General features: G+C 46.4%; 1 protein-coding gene across 9 annotated transcripts in view; it reads right to left on the bottom strand.

Annotated features, from left to right (window-relative positions):
- Positions 1-16878: 16878 nt before the first annotated feature.
- The window catches only part of LOC100720640 (neuronal acetylcholine receptor subunit alpha-7), a 231025-nt gene continuing 223006 nt past the window's right edge, over positions 16879-24897 (bottom strand). For all 9 annotated transcript variants that reach the window (XM_063249847.1, XM_063249848.1, XM_063249852.1 and 6 more), the window contains 3 exons: positions 24396-24482; positions 23062-23171; positions 16879-19254 (listed from right to left, as the gene is read on the bottom strand). In XM_063249847.1, coding sequence (XP_063105917.1) covers positions 18736-19254; positions 23062-23171; positions 24396-24482 — 716 coding nt within the window. In that variant the 3' untranslated portion in view covers positions 16879-18735. The remainder of the gene's footprint in view (positions 19255-23061; positions 23172-24395; positions 24483-24897) is intronic.

The following is a 24897-nucleotide window of genomic DNA, read 5'->3' on the forward strand; positions in this document are numbered from 1 at the left end:
CGTGTCTTACTCCCATGCCATCTCTAAACCCATCCTGCCTCCTGTATATCAAGATGTAATTTAACAGTAGTCACATTTTCTACACATTTTCTACACGTACAATTCCATTTTTCCTGTAATTAGGCAGAAGCGATCATTTGTTTGACTTAAAGACAAAACCCTAGAGTCCTTGGCTAGTCTCAGGCAGCATGTGCAGGGTGTGCTGGTGACGGTCATTTGTGAATTTCACCCACACTTACAAGGCAATGGAGCAAGAATGGACCTCGTAAAAATTCAGGTGACAGCAACTTGATGGGGCAAATTTCCATACTCAGATTTGCCCTGGACTTTATTCCCCATCACCCTGAATAATAAATCATCCCTATTGGAGCTGAGACACCCTTAACTTTCAACTTTTAGTCATGTTGTGTCTTAGATCATTTTCTAAAATTGGATAACCTAGCGATTAATTTATTTGCTTGTCACTTTCCCATTAGAAGGCTGAATTCATTTCTGTTTCCATTATCCATGCAGTGTCTTGTCCACAGTTAGTGTCACCCAAATCCCCCATGGATGAATTTACAGCATTTTAATAAGATGGCTCTTTACGAAGAATTTATCACAGATGAAATAAATCTCCTTATTTTTTAAGTAATACCTCACTAACAACACCCCAGACATACAGAAACACACACACACACACACACACACACACACACACACACACAGGCTGTGGAGTTTAAATGTGATACTGCAGAATGTCCCTTCTACTTGGCTGCAAAATAATTCCAAACTCCTTCTTTAAAAGTTCAATACTGTAACAGTTGTGCAGCGTTTTATTATATGATAAAGTGCCCCCTTTCTTCATATGTATTCCATAAACTGCTGAGTTATCAAAGTACTCCATAAATAATGTAAGTTTCTTGCCCATCATTAACAAACGACACTGCTAAGTGGACAGCAAATTCAATGATTCCCTTTTATGGAAATCACAGGACACACACTTGGCACTATTTGCTGACCCTGTCATCGGAAATTACTATCTGCGGAAACTCTGGCTGGGTCTTTTCACTTTGGAATACAGACAGCTGGGTTTTTAACAGGAAGCACTGAACACTGGCTAAAACTCAGACTTCACTTAAGAACTCAACCATGGAGAGAAATCTGCTTTTTTATATTAAGAGCATAATCTCCAGTAAAGAATTTTGGGCCAGAAGCCTCATCTCTTTCAAGAAATCTTCTTGCAGTGAAGTCAAATAAACTATAGCACCGGCTGATTGTCATATTATTCATGATAGGGCATGGATCATTGTATGTGTGTCTCACGTGTACCATAAGAAATACACCTCTCAAGCAGATTCACGTTACACCAGAGCTGGGAAGTCAGTTTGGAAGGAACCTGGATAACAGGCTCCGTGCTGGGTTTATAAATCCAAACAAGGCAGCTGCACACAGGACAAATTGGCTGAAGCCAGGCATCTGGCCTGCTATGTCCTCGCCAGCTCAAGTTAAGTTCCACTGCTTTATTTCTCAATTTTCCAAGCAATAACATCCTCGTGCCTGCCTAACATCTCTGGAGAGTGCATAGCCTCCAGGCACTGTCCATGTTCCCAGTTTAGGATTTTCTCCCACAGTCAATGAACCCTTTGTTCTACAAAGCAGGAACATAGGGACGAGTTCTCCTATTAGAGATTTCTTTCCACCCGATGCACAAGTTTGACTCTAGGCATCTCTGAACTTCCCATTCCAGTCTACTTGGCTTATTTGCTTCCTACATCAGGGCTCAGGCTGCCAAACTCCTTCACATGGCAAACTCTGACAAAAGGACCAGCAAGCTGTGGAGCATCAGCCGCCACTTTCCATGCTGCTGCCCGCCGTAAGGAGCCTGTGTACAGCTCAAACGTATAACCCAGAACAAAAGGCTAATGTTGCCTTCTAGAGAAGGTCTATTGCCTTTCTCAGCCAGATGTGCTTCTGTTCTGTCCAATTTCATTACAATGAGGTTTGAGGCATGTTAAAAAGCCAGATGCACGGCTTCACGGCCCTAAACCTAAGAAATTAACATTCCAGGGAAGGTGCTTAGGGAGTTTTACTCTTTAGAAGGTTCCTGATGATTCTGTGCACAGTGTAGTTTTAGAGTGCATTTTCACAGGTCCCCTTTCTGTCCCGATGGTTCTGGGAACATCCAAAGAAGACCGTTGATGTCTGTCACAATGGAATACCCACAGGGGCCCTGGAACACCGGCCAGTGGCATCCTCAGCCCATGGCAGGACTGTGCACAGAGAGTGCTGGGCAGGGCAACACAAGGCATAGGAGGTTTGCGTTCAGATTCAAGGTTCTGGCTCTGCAGTCTTAGATCAAACACTTAACTCCTCTAGTTTCAGATTCTCTCCCTGCAGAATGAGAGTAACAACAGCTATTTCCCCCATCGTAGGAAGGCTGAAGGAAGCAATGGAGAGGCCAGGAGCTCGTGTATAGTGGTGCTCGATTAACATTTCAGTAAATTAACTCAGTTTCCCTTTTAGCTTCACTCCCAGTTGCCCTTTTATAAAACCACGAGAGCAGCCTCTGGTTTGATGCCTCCTTTGATCACGCTGGACGGGTGTTAGAGAAACTGACTCTCCTGGCGGCTCCAGAAGGAACCAGACCTTTTGTCACTTTGGTTTTTCACTTCAGACTTCTGACCTCCAGAAGTATAAGGGAATACACCTGTATTGTTTGACGCCACCAGGTTTACTGCAATTAGAGACACAGCCGCTGAAAACTAATATGGGTAGATTGTAAAACAAAATCATTTCTAAGAAAGGAAGGGGAATGTTTCACTCACTGAAAGAAGTGTTTGAAACTTGAGCTTTCATTTGAACTCAGGTAGGTTTAATCCACCAGAAATGGCCTGGTGCCACCAGGGGCACCCTGCAATAACAGGAACAGCCTGGCCATTATGGTTTATATTTAGATGTCACCCCCAAAGCCTCAAGTGCTCATAAGTGGGGCTTTTGGGAGGTGACTAGATCATGGGTACGATACTCATCAATGGATTAGTTCACTAACGAATTTACAGACAAGTGTGATGCTCGGAAATACAGCCCAGTGGGGCATGGTATGTCACTTAGGTTAAGGCCTGAAAGGGTTTATCTCTTCCAGCTTCCCTTGATCCCTCTCTGCTTCCAATGCCATGAGTTGTTCCTCCTTTGCCATGCCCCTCCGTCATGCTGTCCTGCCTTAGAGCCAGCACACTATGGACTGAACCTCCACAAACTATGAGTGAAAACGAACCTTTTCTTCCTTGAACTTGTGAGTGTATTAGTCCCACTAACAAGAAGGTAACTATGACACTGATATGACCTACTGGTTGCCAGAAGAGCCAGTCCTATCTCAGGGAGGGTTGCTAAGTCATTCTGCAGCGTTCCAGCCCACAAGAGGCACAGGCTGCTCCGTGTTCACAATTGTCCTGAACACAGCCAGAACCAGTCTCCTGGGACCCTTTCAGGGTGGAGATCCTGAAGGAGGTCCTAGTGCCTCTGTCCCCCATCCCAACCGACTTTCCAGGTCAGAAGAATCATGTAGGGGTACAGAATGCATTTTCTCCCCATCCTTATACCTCTATCTGATGGCTACCTCCATCTTACTTTTTGCATTTGTGTCCCACTTGTCCTAGCCCACCTGGCAGATTCACATGTCTAACCTATACTAAAGGTTTATAAAATCAAAGCTGGCACAGCGAATTCAATGCACGAGGGCCTAAGGACAGGATAACTGTGCAGTGTGTTGTCTGTCTCTGACAATTCTGTTGGAGCTGGCAACTCCAACTGCAGGGAGGCATGGTCAGCCCAGGATGGAGCCATGGCCAGCCCAGGATGGAGCCATGGCCAGAGCACAGCAATTAACAGCAAGAGGGGTCCTCTCATAGGCTCCTATCTTCCTGTACTCTCCGCCCATACTGCAGACCCTGAGCTTCTAGGAGAGCCCCCAGAAGCCCCCAGGGCTAAGCACAGTCCTCCCAGGGTGGAGAGCAAGGTCCCAGGCCTCTTCACCACCCTCACTCTATCAACACCACAAAGCGTAGACACAGCTCCTCCTCGCACCGTTCCCAGGCCGCACACTTGATTCAGTTGACCAGCATGTCACCCAGCCTCCTGACCTGCTGTACCAGGAAATCACTAGGAGCTAGAACTTTCTAGAAAGGAACAGTCTTCTAGAACCTTTCAGCAAGGTATCCTCTGCCATGCAATGCATTCAGCCATCCATGAAGTTCTTACTTCCCATGAGGGATGCCCAAGGCTCAGTCGATCATCCAGGCTTTGGATCCATTACAGACCAGTGTTCTCCATCTCCAGTGCCACTTCTGCTGGCTCCCTTCGCAGTCTTTTTGGTGGCTTTGCTACACTACTTCCCTTGGGCTGGGCAGACACAACATAAGGTCTGTCAGATGAACCTTGTTGATTTAAATACTGACGTATCACATCTAATAATCAGCCTATTCCACAGCCTTTCATATCTTTACCACCAGTTCCCACAAACCCATCACACTTACATGATGTGAAATTGTGTATATTAAGTCTTTATTGTTTAACTGATGCCAGATAAAATGGTACTTATTTGTGGGCAAGTCCATACCAGGAAACCCTTGAGGGCACTCAGTGCTCACTGGTTCTCAGTGCTGGTGCTCAGTGTCTTCACCATGGGGAAAGAAGTAGAAAAGGCCCAACCTGATGTCTTCTGGAAGCTTTTTTAATTCCTTGCAGTTACAGACCAAGGACGTGCAGACCGCTTAAGCACACAGCTCAAGGTCTCCCGGGGGCACACTAAGGCCCCCACCTTTGAGTTCCCACTGTGTAGACTGCTCAGGCACACAGCTCAATGTCTCCCAGGGGCACGCCAAGGCCCCTGGCTTTGAATTCCCACTGAACACATTTTGCTGAAACTTAGTAACCAGAAACTCCAAGCTAATTTCACTTATTTATTGTTTATGCCAATGTGTACGAAGTTAATAATTTTTGTGCAATTCCATGAGCAGACTAGTGATGAACATCCATTATAATGTCCTTTTTGTTTTATGAAAAATGTTCTTTGAACACAGATAAAGACTCATTGAAATTCAGAGGAGTGCCTGTCTTAGGGGAGTCAGGAAGGAGAGCTTAAGGGATTGGGTAGTTCTCATTCGTCAATAGTGGAATCATCAAAGGGATGGATAAAAAAAATCCTCCAGTTTCAGGAGGATGCTCCTTTGGTGGTATTAGCAAGACACACACACATCGTGCACACACACACACACACACACACACACACACACACACGATGCAAGGGTGCTCTTAGTACTGAAGTTAAAATGCTGAATATTTCAATGTCTAAATGCTAATCCAAGGGTTTAATCCTCATTACAATCAGGAGTTCAGTGAGCAGATGAAGAGGAATGTGTAAGCTATTTTATGCACTTCCAGAAGACCTCATGGTAGCCCAGGAGTGCTGTGACTGTATTTTAAGAGAAAATTCCCTCCAGCTGAAGGCCCTGGGGAAATGCCCAGAGCTGAGAGCACCTGGATTTACTTTTATGGCACCTGCAGAGATTGTACCTGACACACACGAGCGAGGGCTGGGGGAAGCAGAGTGAGAGGTGCAATAACGGGGTCACAGAGGACTGCAGCCTGTGATGGGTGATTTGGAGGGAAGCGTAATAGAAACACCACAGCAAACCTGTTCCCTGTCTCTTCATTCCTGTCTCAAGTGACCAGGGACAGAGCACTGCTGATTCACAGTAACCACCATGCTCCAGATCCACAACTAAAAGCCTTGCACGTGTTTCCTGCTGTGGTGGTGTGGTGTATTTGCACTTCCACTGGAGAACTAGGTTTTCCCTGGCTCCAGGGAGAACCCAAGGTCAGGCTCTCAGCACCAGAGTGATGGTCTCGCAGCATAAACTAGACAGGAGTCAGACCAAAGCCGCAAAGGCATCTTTCAGTACAAACAAGTGTCCTGTCAGAGGGACACAAGGTCACGGGCCAGACATTTAGACATCAAGTGTCATTCGGGTCAAAGCAGCACAGAATCACCACCTTGCTAGTACAGCATCTCCAGTTTAGCTGGGGTCTCATGACAGGAGGCCCACAGAAGGCAGGCTCCCGTCTGGATCGGAGGCTGTCAGCAGGAGGGCAATGCTCTGGTGGTATCATTGTTATTTTCACCAATAAAAAAGGCAGAAGCTTCGCTCACACATATTAGCTGGGAGAGATGGATGTGGGTCACTTCAGTGCTCTGGGTAGTGCCTGGTTTTGTGTGTGGTCACGCTGACAACACAGTGGTCTTGTTCTGGCCTTGATCCATCACTGTCATGAAAAGGCCTTGCTGATGATCATGTTCTGCGAGCCTGCTTAGGTTCATCAGAATTAGGCCCCGCTGGGAGCCCTGGGCCAGCTCCCATGTCCCGAGGGCTGCTTTTCTTTCTCCACAATGAAGCAATAATACTTATGACTGAGTTTGGCATTCACTGTTTACTGCGGGGTTGTTAGGAAAGAATGCTTTATCCCTCTTCATTCTTCAGATACACTGGAAATCTTACGGAAAAGAGTGATATTTCAAGTCATGGAATGCATAAAGTAAAAATAACAGAAATGTTTTGGAGTAAAAGCAATGAATCTAAGTCCCATGAAGTCACAGCAGGCAGTTTCTATCTGTTCTCCTCAGTGCCAACCACCTCCCTTCTCTGGAGTGAGCCTCCCAGAGGCAGTGCCCTGAGTCCCAAGCCACCCCAGCTGGACACCTCCTCCTGCCTCAGGACAGCCCGTGACAGAGAGAAAGAGATGTCTCCCACTTCTGGTCTGGAAGAGGTGGGCACACCTCTCCCTGCTGTTCTCGGCACAACCAGAAACCTAAAATAGCACAAAACACTGGAGGAGTGCTCTGCAAGCTGTGCAGGGGAAGCCATTCAGGCCAGGGTCCCTCTGAAGGTCCAACCTCACGGAGGTCACCCACACCCAACACTCACAGGCGAACAGTTGGACTTGGTTCCCTGGATGGGATAGAGACTCTTTGATTGTGCCCCTTGGAAGGAAATGGAGCTGCAGGTAACAGCGGCCACGGGTGGCACTCTCCTCCCTGGGGGACCAGACTCCTATTTTCCTCAAGAACATTTGGTGGGGGATTCCTGCAGGGACCCTCTGGGAAGCATCTTCATCAGGCAGTTGGAGACTCCCAGGACTCAGCCCGGGAAAATATGTTCTCTCCTTTGGCAGCATCAGGAGGGGTGACAGGAGCCTTCGAGCCACCAGAGAATCCAAACAGGAGAAATCGGCACAGCAGAGACTCTGAATAGTAGAACAATAGCCTCTGCCAGAAGCGAAGACCCACTGTACCGGACCAGACAGACAACCGCTGCCAAAGGAAAAGACATGAGTAGGACCCGGAGTCTCCTAACGCCACCGCCAACATGTCCACAAAGTAACTGAAAATTCCCTTATCCTACCCGAAATCAAGAAAATCACAACTTGAGTGAGCACGATAATCAACTGCCACCGAAATAGAGGTGGATCTGATGTATTATCTGAGAACAACTTTAAAGTAGCTGCTGTAAAACAAAAAAAAGTTTCCACTATAACAAATTCTCTTGGAGGAAATGACGGAGAGAAGCCCAGCGCTTTTCTCTGGGCTGCGGGCTGGCAGCTGCTGCACCTGAGAGCTCTGTGTTCTCCTTGCTGTGGCCGGCTGCCTTTGCCCAGGCCACTGTTCTCGCAAAGTCCTCCCGTGGTGCACTTGGGCATCGCTTGCACTGCCACAGAGGAGCCACCTGGCTTAGATGAAAGTCACTTGGAAGATGGAGAAGATGTATTATTTCCTGAAAATGCCTCAAAATCCTCTTTTGAAATTTCTTTCTTTTTTGTTTCCACCCAGGTTTCCTAGTCCGGGGCTTTGATCAGAAGCTTTTGATTCACCAACTTATTGGCTACAGTCTTCTTACCATGTCTGACCTACAAACACCACCCGAGAAACAGACAGGGAGACACTTGTTCAGCCTTTCGAGCTCAACAAATGTCTTCTAGTGTGGAAGAAGGGAAGGACTATACTGTATTTCCCCAGTTCTTTTTCAGGAATCGAAAGGCAAATTTAATTGTATCTCTGTCCTCAATAGAGCTCTCAATGGCTCCCTATTACTCTTAGAAACAATAATGGAAAATCACAAAGGCCGCTCCAGCATGCCTCCACCCCCCTGTAGTTCTCTCACCGTGCTGCAGGCCTGCCTGTTCTCACTGGGTCGCTCCTGTCTGGCTCTGCGGGGTGCAGCAGTGGGCTGTCTCCTGCACCCCCATCCCCTCTGCTGAGCTGCTGTAGACCACTTGTCAAACTGCTTCCCCATAACCTCGCACTTCTCTCGGTCTGACTGCTTGTCTGCCAGTCTGTCCCGCAGACTTCAAGCTCTCTCGCTCCACATGGGTGTATTTCTTCCCCTTCTTATCTCCTGTCACAGGCACCCGGCAAGTCTGTGAATGGTCTCTGCTGCTTTTCATGCGTGGTGGCCCGGAATGACCCTGCCAGCTTCCTCTGGGAGTCACTGCCAAAGCCTGTGTGCTCCTGACACGTGCTTGTCAGCATTTGCACTCTGGAAAACAGCACCAAGGAAGAGGACTGTCTCTCATGGGAAACACATTGCTGGATGCTACTGTCGCGGTGGCAGGAGGGGCTCATCAAGCAGCAAAGGAAGTGGACTTGCTACAAAGCCTGTAGAAACCAGATGGTAGTTTTCCTCAGGGTGGGACAGGTGGCATCAGTAGGAAAATCTACTCAGCTGATGTTTCTTTGTGGCTGTGTTACAGGCTGGCCCTAAGCCACTATCTCACCAAGTCTGACCCAGTGGTTTCCTCTTTAAAGGTGGGGAAACTGAGAGTCTGAAAAAGGAGCAGTCACTGTCTCAGGATAACACTACCTGATCTTTCTTCCGGGTGTGTCTGTGTCCTAATCTTTTCTTATAGATTGGATTGATGAAGACTTACTTTCTGGGGCACATTTTAATCACCTCTTTGAAGGACCTACCTCCAAACAGGGTACTGGGGATGCAGTTAGCTCACAACAGGATCCGACCCGTTTCAGGTGAGCATGAGTCAAAGCCTGTGCTTCAAAGAGGTCACGCTGACATGCATGGGTTAGTCTCAGACTGCTGGCTTGGGTTTTCCACCCTTTTATTTCTGGGAGTGCAGAAGAATCTCAGGAGAGCCCAGAAAGCCTGCTGTTTGCATCCATCACCATGACTTTTTCCTGATGGCAGCAGGTTGCCCTGACACCCAATACAAGCACGTGGAACCAAGCCCATGTTCTCTCCTTCAGGAGCCCAGTGCGGGGCCCACAGCCTTCTGGCCAAGCCCTTCACACTAAGCGTTTTCCAAACGCCTGCTTCACAACTTCTCTCCAGGATGGAACCCTGAAGTACCACAGACCCCAGCTCCTGAACGGACAGTCTTATCTGTTCTGCTCAGATAAAACTTTTTAAAGTATGGATCTTGGTAGCATAAATGAGCTCTAAGCATCTGTATATTCTAGAAATTCCACATCTAGTTGAAGAGAGTGAACCTGCTTCTTCCACTAAGAATTCAAGGCACGGCTTTCCCAAAAGCACAGCTACACTCTCCCCTGTAGCTAACACGCAGGGCTTGGAAGCCCCGGCTATAGAAGGAAGTCACACCCTGTCACCCAGGAATCATAATACAGATACCCAGATACCCAGAGTAAAGACAGCATGCTGAATTACAGACAGCACTGGAGCAAACCGTCATTTCAAGTGGTAAGTAATTTTTTAGCCTTGTTATTGAAAAGCATAATAGCAATTTTATATTAGATAGTCATTATCAAACTGTAGAGAAAACAACATAATATTTATTTTATCCTTATGGTAATTTTAGCTTCAGGATTGACCTATCCTCAATTATAGTTCAAAGTTATTTGTCTTGAGAAACAATCACACTATTGATATTAACAAAAGAGAACTAGAATCCATGGCAAATTGGCTATTTTCACTTATTACAGAAAGCAAAACAGGAGAATGTATATGGAAAGTACCAAGCTCTATAACTATGTATGGTCCTTCAATGCAAAGATTAAAATTTAGAGCATCACCTATGATACTCTAAAATTATTGACAGTCTAACTTACTGCTACCTGTGGTAGTTACCTGTGAACACACTCTCCACTGCGATTCCTTTTGTTGAATACACTGTCCAGGGTCTTGTGAAAGTCACTTGAGTGGAAAAAAGCATTAGAAATGTTCCCACTCAAACCATCAAAGGCCCCGAGCAGCAGGAGTGACCTGTAGGGACACAGCCTCAGGCAGAATGTTCAAACGCTGCAGCCACGAAAAGCAGAGGGCAGTGTGGCTCAGGCTGCACAGGTTACGAGTGCCTCCACTTGAGGGTTCCGCAACTTTGGGAACTTCCATGTGTGACTTTTTGACCTACACAGGTGCACAGGGGTTATGTTTTCAATAGAAACTCTACACTAAAGTTTGGATGTTGAGTTTTTCCCCAAGCTACTGATTGGATGCTTGATCCCTTCTCCCAGCCTGGGCAGCTGCAGGGAGCCCATGGTGTCTCTCACTCCACAGTGCACTCTGTTTTTGAGCTGTCATATGCTCCAGGTTTTGTGCATTTCATGAATTTGTGAACCTGGATATTTTCAGCATTGATAGGTTTATGGGCACGTAACTCCATCCATCGTAAGTAGAGGATATTAATGACCTTTCTTTCCCCACCCCGCACTGCCAGTTTGGAGTAGGATTGATCAAGAAGGGAAGTTGTAACTTGGAAACAAAACAAAAGGTCATGTGTGCAGAACCCGCCACTGACCTCAAGGACCACAGCGGATGCAGGGAGGTGATGTGTGTCTATCCGCCATGAATACGGATCTGCCAAGCACAATCAGGCAAAGGTAGTGATTCCATCTGCCTTCCAACTTCCAGCCCTCACAGCCAGATCCAAGGACATCTTTTCTCTCTCTCCCAAACAGAGGTGGGTTTAAGGTCAAGGATTGGAAAAATACCGTTGGGGACTCCAAAGGCTAAAACGGGAGCGCTCTACCAGGCAAAAAGCCACAGAATGCCACGCAGAAGTAGAGGAAGCTGACATTGCAGGTGTCCTCACAAGGGCGACAGTTCAGGTGTCATGGACGCTCACGGCCCCCCAACAGCAACAACACACTCAGGCAGCGAGGCCAAGACCCTGCTCCTCTCAGAACTTCAGCAAGAAAGGGGACAGCAGAGGGAGAGGTGAGCCTGCGGCTAGAGCCCAGAGAAGAGGTCAGAGAGCTGCTCTCAGAGGAAAGAGAAGATGCGCAAGGAGCAGCCCAAACGGAACAAAAGCAAGGAGATGGTGGTGGGGCAGCCGCGCTGATGTGTTATCAGAGATCCGGAAACGACAGAAGAAGCGGGCCTCCCACCTGTTCAGAGAAGAGAAGCCCCGCTCTGCAGAGAAAGTCAGCTGCGTAAGAGAAGAGAATCCTGCAACACTGCGGAGAAGTTAATGAGAAACCGATTTCAGTAAAACAGGAGCTCAAAACTAGAATGAAATGAAAGATGAACTGCAGAGCTGTGAAAACAAAGAAAACACTACCGTTTCAGAATAGAGTAGAGGGAAACAGAGGAGAAAGTAGGAAAATTAGACAGCAACACACAGAATAACTCCAGATCTCCTAAGGAACAGAAGGGAACAGACATTATTACACAGGAGCCAGAAGGAGAAAAAAGACGGAAAATTCACTCTACATACATAAATATGCCATGTGTGATGGCAAGAAACAAATTTTCAGAAGGTAAACACTATCATTTGTGAAGATCATTGTGCAGTCAAAAGTGGGGAAAACCAGCTCATGTGCAAATTAATTTTCACAGCCTTTGCCACGGCTTTCAATCTACCTTCTATAAGTCACCAGATATTGTTCTGAATTGGTAAGTATTAAAGGATATCATGCAACGTCATGTAAAGAAATGCAGGAGAGCTAGAAACAAAAAGAGAACATAGTAAACTAGGGTTCAACATGAGAACTACAAATTAACGGATACTGTCGTGCTGATAAATCATGAAATATATGTTCAACCATGTTATGCAAAATTGTATAGGTAACCATTCAGACATATAAAAATAGGAAATCTTCCACATGCACCAAAAGAAAAAAAAAAAAGGAAAACTAAAAGCAGGGTTCAAAAGTAACAATTACATATATTTAAAAATATATTAAAAACAAATGTATCACCTTTATAAAAATGTAGGTGCATATCCCAGTTATACCTAACATGCCCTAAACAGTAAAAATAAAAGTATGAATAAGCGCTGTCTCTTAACCCACGAAGCTCTAAAAACTCCTTGTGATTCCCTGAGCAACCAGGGTGCCAGGAGAATCTTTTGTTCCTACATTTTGTCACTGACCTTGTTCTTGGCACAGGGCTCCACATCTCCCCCGACCTGCATATTTTTTTTTTAGGTTCTAAGGAGGCAGCTTCTGGTGTGCCCTGGGTGGGGGCAGGTCTGCAGAAGGACTGAGCTCTGAGAAGAAGCTTGGCATTTTCATATCCTCCAAGAGGAAAGGGAGTAAGACTCAGTTAATAATCAGCCATGCCTATGGCTTAAACCTCCACCAGATACCTAAGGGGCAGGTTCTGGGAGCTTCTGGGTCACCGGCCATGCTGCGGTACTGGCAGGGTGCCGCAGCCAGAGAGGGGTGGCAACTCCACACGCCCGCCCTGGCTCCACACCTCACCTCTACACTGCTTTCCTTTGGCAATTGTGTTGCTCAATAAAAAATGCACAGGCATTCCTCATTCCTCCACAACCTCTTTCTGTGCAGTCCACTCTGGTTATACAGTCCTGTAATTTTCGCTGATTGTGCTGTGCAGGACGGTACTGTAGTTCTATGTTGTTACACTTACTGCATGTAAGACTTACACAAATAAAAGTGAAGTCCTCAACTTGGTGATTCCTTTGACTATTTCTTTGTTCTGAATATTGGAATGTACATATTCTATACTATTCTTCCCTTATCAACAAATTCATTAAGGCCCTTTTTGCAGGAATGCAACTCAGAATTACACAAAGTATGTCTGTGACCCTAAGTCAAGTGTTTCCCTGAGTTTTATGAACTGGTCTAGCAAATGACCAAGCCAAGTCTGATGGAGCTGTGCATAGCTGGGACCACCATTTAGCTACTTTTTCATTTTTAAAATTTTTTGTGGTACTAGGGAGTGAACCCAGAGAACAATGCGATGTATCTCCAGAGTTTTCAATTTTGAGATAGGCTGACCCTGAACTAGTCTGAGTAGCTGGAATTCCTGTGTCTTTTTGCCACCACGCCCAGCACCAGTGTGCTATGAAAGGAGACAGAAGGCTGTGTCCAGGACTGAGCCCTTCCCCCTGGGAGCCTGCCCTAACTCTGGGCAGTGGTGCAAAAATGAACCCAGTCATACGGGCACATAGTACTGGTTGGCACAGACAAACCCTGCACACCTGAAGCCCAGAAGTGCTATGCGAGGTTCACAAGAGGCACAGCTTGTTTCTTGCATGCTGCAGCAGGTAGGGACCTTCCAGGCGTCTTCCCGGAAAAGGAAACTGGTGGGCCTGGTTTGGAAGCAGGATTCAAGGTAAAGATTTAAACAGAAATGAAATCTGTTATCTATTAAATATATAGAGAAAACGGAAGCAAAATGAAAAGGAAAGCAAAGACTTTGGGGTCCTTTCCCCAACTCAATGTACACTTATTAGAAAGGCAAACTTAGGCAAAGAGAAATAAACAGCCATTAGAAAAGGAGCCAGCTGTGGGGAAGTAGGCAACACTCTTATAGCAAGACCTAGGGAAGAGGAGGAATGGCTGTGCGGTACTGGAAAGGGAAAGGGAATGCAAGTTAAGTCATGGAAGAAATTATGTGAGGCTTCTTCGTGAAGCCTGCATCTCTAGAGGGCTTTGCGTGAATTTTCTGTCGGTCTGTTTTCCAGCCAAGCATGGTCACCGTGAGTGGTAGGACCAGCTACATCTCCCAGGTCGCTCTGCTGACATGCCTGGTTTGCCCCTCTGGATCTCCAGCCCTGGAGCGGGGCCAGAGCATGGTGGTGCCAGCTCTGCACTCTGTTGCCCGCACCATCCTGACTTCTGCCATCACAGGGAAGCCTGGGTCAGCTCAGGGGCCAACACGACCCAGGGGCTGGATCTCCAGACCACTGAGTAGAAGGATGCGGTATTCAAAACATCAGTAAACGCAGGAGAAAGGAGACTTAGGCACAGCAATTAAAATGAAAAGGGAAATCACCACAAATACTGAGTTAAAACCCTAACACTTACATTGCAAAAGCAAGAATTGATGTTGAACAATTAATGCAGTTAATCTTATATTAAAAACTAAGTAAATAAATTTGATTCCAGATGTGCTAAAGGACCTCCTCTGCCTAATAGGATAAATTCAGAAGCACAATACAAATGACCTAATAGCTCTCAGATCTTTCTAAATTAAGTAGATGATTTTCAAACCATCTCATGGACACTAAAATATGCAGACACTCAAGTTCCCCATAAAAATGGCATAGCATTTGCATACTATCTGCATACGTCCTCCAAGTTAAGCCACTTTATTTATAATGCCTAATATGATGTAAATGCGATAGAGCTGTTAGACTTCATTGTTTAGGGAATAATGACAAGAAAAAATTCTGTGTAGGTTCGGTACAGATGCAATTTTTTTTGAGTATTTGTCATTTGCTGTTGGTTGAATCCACAGATGCACACACAAGCAAGCTGTGGAACGATTCATCTTAATTATGGTATGAGAACAATCATAAGGCCAAGCAGGAATGACCTCAGGAATATAATAACAATTTAGTTGTAGGGATTCTAGTAACAGAATAAAACATTCTAGCAGAGCACAGGGATAAAGTTCTGGATCATCTCCATGGATACTGACTCCGACAGAAATCTCACATTCAGTATTCCACAAAACAGCAAGTTTGTGAGGACACAGACATTTTTATTATGACAAAGAAAATACATGTCTTCACACAAGTACCAAAACACCTCATTAATGTTAAAAACAAGACAAGTGTGCCACGTGAACTGTTATTAATATTTTCAAATGTAATAGAATAGAGAAATAAAGGGAATATTGGGAAGGAGTCAAGAAAAATCTTAAAAACAATAAGAAAGCACAGTTTTGGTATTTGGTTATGACATTAATATACAAAACCCAAATACATTCACATATGTACACTTAGAACAAAACGCAGGAAGTCCACTGAAAATGGGAGCCAAATGGCAACACACAAGCAATTCACTGGACCTGCTGGACACACCCAAAATACTCCACTCAGCGACACAAACTCACGTGGGCACACCAGCCTAGACTGCAGCGTCCTGAACACAAAGACTCAGTTAACCTGGGTTCACCGGATGCCTATTTTACTTTATTAATAAGCAACATAGCAGAGAGAAAGAGAGACTTAGAAAAGGTTGAGGTGGGCGCTGAGGTGCATGTTGAGGGTACCAACACTGACATAAATAAACCACAAGAAGCTGGGCACACCACGCTGTCATCCCAGTAGTTACGAGGCTGAGGCAGGAGGATCACTGTGAATTCGAGGGGCGTCTCGGCTACAGAATGAGTTCAAAACCAACCTGAACTACACAGTGAAACCCTGTCTTGAAAACACAAAAGACCACGAGAAATTAAAGGCATTCTGAAAGACATAAATCAACAGAACAGAATAGAACCAAATACTTAAAGAAACTTAGTTTACAAATAAGGGGGCATTTTGAACAAGTGGGGGAGATTATTATTTTATTACAGAAAAGTATTATACATTTAATTAGAGGAATAAAATTAAACTTTTAATTCATTTCTTGCAATAAATAAATCCCGGGAAGTCAGAAGGTATGAAAATAAACAAATGAAACCATAAAGCTTAGAAGAAAATATGAATAAATTTATTCATAATCTCAAAATGGGGAAGACTTTTTAAAACTACAAATAAATTCCAGAATCTACAGAGCAAAATATGGATAAATTGTATATAAATTTTAAACTTACTATATGCCAATAAACAAGCAAGTCAATAAATAAAAGACAAATGGTAAATAAAAATATTTTGAGATGAAAGACAGAAAGGCCTCAATGTGCATAAGCAAATAAATTAAGGAAAAGCCAAAGAACCCAACTGCAAACTGTATAAAAGATATAAATTTACAGAAATTGAAACTGCCAAACAAATGTGAAAAGATGTTCAGTTTCACTCATAGCAAAACAAACCAAAACCAGAATAATATCGCAATGTATTTTTCAGCAATCAGATTAGAAAGACAAATTTGAAAATATTTAGCTCTAGAAAGCAGAGAATTTGGCTCTTTTACTGAACTTTTGGTGGGGTAGCACTAATTTTCAGGGGATAATGTAGCAATATTTATCAAATTTTAAATGCATAGCTTTATATCCAGCAATTCTGTTTCTAAACTGGAATTACCAAGACACAGTCACAAAAGTGTGCTAAAATCTATGCACAGGAACGCTAATTATAGATTTGCATATAAAAGTAAAAACTGGAAATCTCTGTATGTATGAAAGACTAATCCAATAAATTATAACCCACTGAGGCAATGGAATACCAAGCAGCTATTAAGAGAAACGAGGTAGATCTTTATACATTATTACAGAAAGAATTCTCAAACAAAACACTAGCGCAGAACACTACATAGCATGATTTCTAGAGAAGCTATCTCTCTCTATGTCTCCTCTTCAGTCCCCTCTTTTCCTTCTGGAAATGCTCCCCAAACTCATTAGCAGGGCCCTGTGGGGAGACAGAAAGGAGAGCCAGGGAGGCGACAGTAACATTCCCACTTTTCTAACTATATGCACAGCTCTTCCTTATTATTTTTATGAATCACATGATAGTTACTTGGAGGGTCAAACCATGAGCTACGTTTATTTGCCTTTTATGCTTTTCCATATAAAATACAAAACCAAAAAAGTGGATTCTCTCTTAAAGCAAAACTGTGGTAGAGAACAATTTTGGGTAACAATAAGAAATGAAGCAATCTCTTTGTATATCAAAACTTTTCTTTTTGTTTTTAAAGATACTTTGCAATAGAAAGAAAAAACAAACCCAGGAAATATTGTGTGTCACTTGTCTACTCCACGTGGAGTGGGTGGGCTCTGCAGGTGGCCCCACACCACAGGCTCAGTGCCACCATCTCCTGCTTTATCAGCCTCCCTGGTGTAAGCCACACCCATGCTCCTGAATTGCACACACAGGCACGTGTGCACATGCATGCACACATGCTACACACAGAGCACATATGACCCTTCACCTTGCTCCAGCACAAACACGTTCGTGTGCATTACCCAGAAAAGAGTGACATGAAGGCTGGGAAATGGATACAAGTGTGCTTCTTTGCTCTGGAAAACCTAAGCTTCCCTCACGATGAGCCCATCTCAGGGGTTGGGCACAGACTAAGGGACTCCAGGAGCTTAGAAGCCTTGTGCAGCTTTGTGGCCTCAAAGCTGGAGACTGGTGCACTACTCTCTGGTCTCATTAAAAGTAAGAATGGAAAGAGGCAGAATGACTGTCATCATCTAGAGAACCTCAGTGGAGCACCGCGTCACCTGCTAGATTTTACGATTAAACCTCTGCAATGAAGCCAAGCCAGCTTCCTTGGCTGCTGCTGGGGTGAACAAGTCAGGAGCAGAGAGAAAAGCCACAAAGCAGGGACGTGGCTGTGCAGCCTCGGAAGGTCTCCCTGTGTTTAGCAAAGCCATCCGCCGCACCAGCCCTCCCAGTGCCTGCCGTGCTGGGGCCCTAGAGGTTCTGGCTTCTGCCCTTGGCTTCACATGGAGAAAAAGCCAGAGAACATGGTCGCCTTATGGTGTGCACGTACATGGATGTGCACATTTCTAAGACTAATCATCCCTAATCCACGTGAAGCAAGTACTGCACGCTTGTCTAAAAACATTTGGATGGTTGAAGTTAACTTCTGTCATTTCCCTCGCCTGGTAGTTCTCGTAGATCTCTCTTTGTCCTTTTCAGAATACAACAGATTTGCTTAACTCCTCCATGTCTGGGACAATACAGGAAAGTGGGGAGCTATCTGGGACCTACAGGGGACACACTCACACCCCACACATACACAGACAGCTGGGGCTGCTTCTGGTTTTGAACTGACACAAACTCGCTATGTGTAAGTTTGCAGAATGACCAATTCTCTCCTATAGGAATGACAATAAAACTGTTTTCTCTACCAGCTATCCAAGATAGAGGAGAGAAAAAGCTGAATTGCAGAAAAACCAACAGGTGAGCTTTTAGTTCTTTTGGTGTTCTTTTCCAAGTCCACTGTTGGAATGGAGCAAGTGAGTGTGGTTTATTATTTGTTTCGAGCTAGATTTGTACACAGGCAAATGACATACACTGTGTTTCCAGGTGGGCCTTACCGGCAAGTGACATGCAGGCATGCAGAACCATGACGCAGGCCTCCTGTGGCAGTCTAGAGCTACAGAAACCCTCCTGCAGGGCTATCTAGGGAGTAATCAGTGGGCGAAATGGCCGTTAACCAGCTCCGCCACCGGTAAGGCTGTGCCACACTGGGACTCAAGAGAAAGGTGCTCAGATCCTGTTATGAACTGCAACCATCAGGACGGTCAGTCTAAGGATACACGGGGTCATCCCATGAACGGTGCTTCTGGGGCAGCTCCCCAAATTCTCACCCACCCCCCGACTCTGCCTGACTCTGTGTTTCCTACACGTGCAGGCCGGCTGACATCACGCGAAGTCTTTAGACACAGCCTCCACGAAGTTGGGTGCGGACATGAGGATGCCGATGGTGCAGATGATGGTGAAGACCGAGAAGGCCATGAGGCACAGGCGGTCCACCACGCAGGCCGCGAATTTCCACTCGCTGCACACGGCCTCGCTCTCGTCCTGGTAGCGGAAGCGGCTGGCGATGTAGCGCACCTCCTCCAGGATCTTGGCGAGGTCCGGGTCCCCCTCGGGATGCTGCCCCGCGTGCAGCAGGTGCTCGTCATGCGTGGGGGAACAGGCCATGCGGCCGCACACGACCCCCGAGTCCGGGGTGGGGGCGCAGTGCACGCCCTCCAGGCCTCGGAAGCCGATGTACAGCAGGTTGCCGTTGCTGGCAGGAGGGGCGGGCCCCGCACTCAGCTCCATGCTGGCCAGGCTGCAGCGGCGCTGCTTGTGCTGGCAGGCGGGCCGCACCTTGTCCTCCCCTGGCCGCTTCATGCGCAGGAACCATGCACACCAGTTCAGTAGGATGACTCTGGTCTAGGGAGAGAACAGAAAGTTCAGAGCGGCCCAGAGCAGACATCAGTCATGCAGGGCTGACGGGCTCCACGGCCTCCACCCTAACTGTGCACAGTCAATGCCAAATCCTTAACAACAGTTGGGTCAAACGTGATGTGAGCATATAACCTCTGCATGTTTAGTGTCCCAAGAATGAGATGAAATTTCCACAGGGCAGGAAGAAAACTGCCCTGCAGGGGAGAAGGCGGAGGTGCCATGCAGGTGCCAAGGCATGAATATTTATGAAGTTGTTTTAACCTACGGACCTCAGAGACCTTTCACTACTATTTCTTTAGGTCTCGGAGCTCTGTGGAAAAACTCGAGACACAAATGTGCTGGGATCTATGGCAGTCTCAGCACCTCTGACCCAATCACCAGGCTGCAACAAGGTCCAAGGATCACAACGTCCTGAAAGTGCTTGGCCAAGTCAGAAGCAGGCTTGGCACACTTTCTGTACACAGCGCCACAGCAAATATTTCAGTTCTTTAGGCCATAGAGACTCTGGGGCAGTACTCACAGAAAGCATGTAGGTGGCTGCTTCCTAATCACATTTTATGTACAAACACAGTGGACACATTTGGCCACCAGGGTCACGGATTGTCAATCTCTGCTCTAAAGTATTTTACAAACTTACATTGTTGCTTCTCGGCCTTTTGGGGAAGATCAAGTGTAAATTTATAGTGCCTGCATGCATGAAGAAGCTTGTGAAAAATCACCCTGGGTAATATTTTTGCCTTCATAGAAAGAAGAGATAGTCCAAACTTCTGCTTGGACAAAAAACCAAACCCTTCCAGCCAATCCAGCCTATCCACATAAATGTGTGTGAAGTGAGCCCTTTCCCTGAAATCACCCAGATACTGATTTCAATGTCATTTTATTTTACAATTACGGCAAATGCCATCAACCACCTAGCAGGGATATTTCCCACCTGTAGGGAGAGATAAGCCTGTAGGGTGAAATTCATGTCTGCGGGCTTTCTCAGGAATCACTTTCATGACATCATATCAAAGATAACTGAAGCCAGCAGGTCTGTAGACAGGGAGGGAAAAGAACAAGGCAGACTCCTAAGACCCGCTTCCCAGCAGCTGCGGAGACCATCGCCCTTTGTTTCATGGTATGTGCTCCCTGCAGGCAACTCTCCCTCCAAAGGGGCTTTCAGAATCAGTGAAAAGCAGTGCCATGCGGCCAGCTAATGGGTCTGGACTTCATGAGACACGTGTTCTCACAGGGGCCATTCAGGGTTCTATGAAGTGAGAATAATTCCATTTTACAGGCAAGTAAACTGATCCCCCAAGAGGCTAAGACATTGGCCTAAGATAAGGCTAAGATAAGGTCACACGATGACCCAGGAGTGAAGTCCCTTACATGTTCAGATGTTTGCAGCTTTGTCTATCTACTGGTTCCTTTCAAAGCTCCTGTGACTGAGCCCTAAGCTCTCTCCAAAGACACCAGGAAGTCCACCCCAGATCCTGGGGAAGGCGTGGGACAGGGAGTGAGTCTGGACCTGGAAACAGCTGTGCAAAAGGCTGAGCCGGGCTGGGCGCCTTCCCCCAGTGGCCGGCTCTGCATGGGCCCCAGCTGTCCCTCCAGCTCCCACAGTCCACTTGGCCAAGTCCATTTTGAATTCCGTGGCCCGAATCATTAGCTTTCAAGGCCAAAGCATCTCGAAAGATGAAATTATCCTTTTGGCACTTATCACAAACTGTGCTGTGACCTCTCCTGTTGGAGTATGGTTTTGTTCCTGGCTGTGCAAATGTCACATAATGCCACTGCACTGGTCAGTGTCTTCACCACCACGGAGCACAATGAAAGTCCCTTGGAGGCTGTTTATGTTTCAAATACACACGAAATGAAAGAAAAATGCGCCGTGCTGTATAAAACAGGAGAGACACACTTAACAAGCTTCTACTCTGAGAAGTGACCTATTAGCAAGGCTGTTAAAAATGGTTTTGCATGATTTAATTACCTTATCTTTGTATCAGTCAAAATACTTCAAGGAAGTGTTTAAGAAGGAAATTTCCTGGAACGGTCATCAATATTGGGGATCAAAGCAGAGTGAGGGTGGGAGCTGGAGCCAGATTGCCTTTGGCTTTAGAAACAGGTAAGCATATGATCTGTTTCGAATGCAGAGATGGGTAAACACTTGCAAATGGGAAAGGCATTGGTTCGCACACCTGGCCTGGCATTGTGCCCAAGTGCATCAAGGTTAGAAATCCTCACGCATGAATGTAAATGAGCTGTGCAGATGCACCACAGGTTTTTTCAGGGGTCTGGGACTTGTCAGGGCAAGCGTCAGGGACGACAGTGATGCTGTGTGTGTGCAGCCATCACTATTCAGGCTGAGCATACCCCACTGCTGGTGCCAGGGGCTCTAGGCCAGTTATTTTATATGTATGTATGTGGGGGGGGGCTGCTGTGGAAAAACTCTGAAGGGAAACAGTAAACCTGTAAAGCTAACTTTTAAAGTGATCTCCTCCATTAACTTTTGCATGCTGTAAAATACTGCATAATGGGTGTTTTCAGAAGGCTCAGAAACCCTCTGTTCCCGGAGGGCTTTTCAATGCGCCTTGCTCCTTATTCTGTACTTAGCATGTTGGTGATCCCTTCTGGGCTCGGATGTAATCTAATGGGTCTCCAAAGACAGATCTTTACAGGATGGGAAGGAGGGCTCTTTCCATCCTGAGACTACCAGGCTGAACAGGAAGACCTGGGAGGTTTGTAGAGAGGTGAGGCAAGTCTCTCCTGCCTGGGTTTTATCCAGATGAGATGGGCAAAGTCCAGGAATGGCTCCATCCTCAGTCCCCTGACCGTTACTCACGGGTGGACACAGAGCTTGTGACAGAGTCCCACAGGAGGAAATGGGATGGGTGGGTGAACACCAGCGGGCAGGGCGGAGTCTGCTACGGCTAAGGTGAAGCATGGCTCCTGCTGAATCACAGGATGGGGGACCCGGCCTATACTGTACCACCCTTCCCCTCATACCCCTTTGCCCTTCCTCATCAGTGCCTATCCATCTTCGTAGTTCGGGCTTTGGGTGAGATCACACTCCCGTGTGCACTGAATGTTTACACACCTGGCCTCTGCATCCTCAGGTTGCCATCCATGGATTCAACCCCCCATAGACTGAAAAATATTCAAGGAAAATGACCTACATTTGTACTGAGGAACTACAGTTAGTTTTTGCATTATTTCCTAACAACAGAACATAACGACTATTTACACAGCACTTCCATTGTGTGAGGTACTACAAGCTATCAGGAGGTGATTTAAAGTACACAGCGGGATATGCACAGGATCGGTGCTAATGCTACACTACTTTATCTGTGGAGCAAGGGCACCTGCAGACTTGGTATCTGCAGGGGATCCTGGAGCCAATGCCATGCAGACACTGAGGGACTGCTCTGTTTCTAGCTCAGTCTGCTCCTCAGTCTTCCTGCTCCTCATTTTGCTGTGAGGCTCCAATCCTGCATTATGCATTGACCTCATCCCTTCCTTCCCACTGCCGCACAGTCCTCTACAGTGCGTGCAAAGGAATGGTTTTAAAAAACACTACGCTAGTAAAATATACACAGCAGCTGGTGTGTGAGCTGTGAGCTGGAAGGTCAGATGCAAACACTGCCACGGAGAACCAACGAGTAAATTCTCCGTAACTATACTCTCTGCAAAGGTATGGCAAGAGGTAAAGTCCTATGAAAAACCATGCCATCTGTTTCAGAGTGGCAGTTTTTGTATGTTTTTAAAACAGACAAACCACGTGACAACGCCCCTCTGAATATGGGAAGAACGTACCCACTTGGGCATCTTGCCTCCGTCGGGGTCGTGATGGTGGTACTGCAGCACGATCACTGTCACCACAACTGAGAGGCCCACGATGATCATAGTGCTGGCAAAGTACTGGGCTGCAAAGAGAGCATGAGACCAGGCTTTGGTGGCACCAAACCTCAGGGCGCTAGTGCATCTGGACCTAGCTCATGGAGTGTGGTTATGCTGGTCCACTTCCTGCTGGCCGGGCCAGGCCTACAGCTCACCGCTCACTTCCTGGTGGAAAGGAGTGGCCCAGAGTCCAAACGACCTGACTTTACACCACCAAAGGAGCATGGTGATGCCATTAGACCAAATGGCCACTGACAGGGTACTTCCCACCCAAACACCTGGCCTGGGATCTTGCTTTCATGACCAGGAAGGGAATGCCCGCTGCAATAGGGTAAGCAGCCAGCCCTAACCGCCAGACCCAGCACCCTTCTGCATGACCCTGTGTTCCTATCCAGGAGGACACAAAGCGGTGAGTGATGCTGTCTCCTGTGATCCCTCTCTGGTAGAAGGTTATGCCTTATATCTGTCCAGGACCAAAGGCATTTGTTGCATTTATATGTCTCCAAACACTTAAAAAATATCTCGGGACCCAATAGCTAAAAGATAAAGTACATGCTTATCCCATTTTAACAGAAGGTTTATGAGGGAAAAAAATCTCTGAATTAAAATTATTAGCTGATAATCATAAAATCTTTGCAAAGCCAGGATGAATGAGAGAATTATGGGAGGAGGAGCCACTTCTGCAGTTGGTCTCAGGACAGGGATGGCATCTCGCTGGGTTTCCCTGGCTGGTCTTGAACGCCTAAGGCAGTGATGGAGACTCTTCAGAGCCCAGTGCCCAAACTGCAACCCCAAACTCACCTATCGCAAAGTGCCAACACTGCAATTAAACCTCGACACTGGGGTTATAGTATAGAGAAAAACAACTGACACGTTAACATCTTTTTTCTTAAAATAAAAACGAGTAACCCGCGTGTTGTAGGCTCCCCGCCACTGCCCGAGGCTCAGGTGCTCTGCCTCAGCCTCCCAAGCACTGAGACTACATTAGACACTGCTCCTCCCACCCGGTTCTATAATTTAAAGCCAACCACAAAGCTGGATGCCCCCTCCCTCCTACGTGGGCCCAGGCAAGAAGAGGACGTGGGTCCCTCTGAATGGTCACCTCAAGTAACCTCCTTGAGACAGGAAATGGAAGGGAATATTGCTCTCTGTGGCCCTGGAGAACGTGTTTTTCCTCTTTCCTCTGCCCTGGAAGTTCCAGCGCTCTCTAACCTTGTATCTTTGAGAAAGGAGCCCGACTCTCGCCTTACCTATCAGCGGTACTGAGTCAGACGTCGCAGGCATGATCTCAGCCACGAGCAGCATGAACACCGTGAGGGACAGGAGGACTGTGATTCCTAGAACACAGACAGACACATGTCCCTCAGGCAAGACAAACACAAGGCCTAACTTCCAGCTAATGGGGACTTCTCGAGAACTCTGGAGGCACTTGGGGGATGTGAGGTTTCTGATTCTTTGGGTTTGTGCGTTGATCCAGAGGCATTTCCTGCACTTAGTAAGGCATCTCTGGTGGACACAGGTACAGGAAGCAGAGCTTTGGAAGATTTAACACAGCACCTGGTCCCTTAAATTCCTTATTGCATTATTACAGAAAAAAACCACGTGGTCAGAACACCTGGTTTCAGGACTTGAGGCAGTTACTTAGTAGCTGTACAACCCGGGGCATGTTAACATCCTGTGCAGAACAGAACCAGCTTGGGAATGGTTTTCATGACAAACTAAAAACATGTCTTTCAGTAATTCTCTGAGATG

Source organism: Cavia porcellus, unplaced genomic scaffold (genome assembly GCF_034190915.1).
Source record: "Cavia porcellus strain 051 isolate PalLab524CR breed Dunkin Hartley unplaced genomic scaffold, mCavPor4.1 scaffold_6, whole genome shotgun sequence".
Lineage (NCBI taxonomy): Eukaryota > Metazoa > Chordata > Mammalia > Rodentia > Caviidae > Cavia > Cavia porcellus.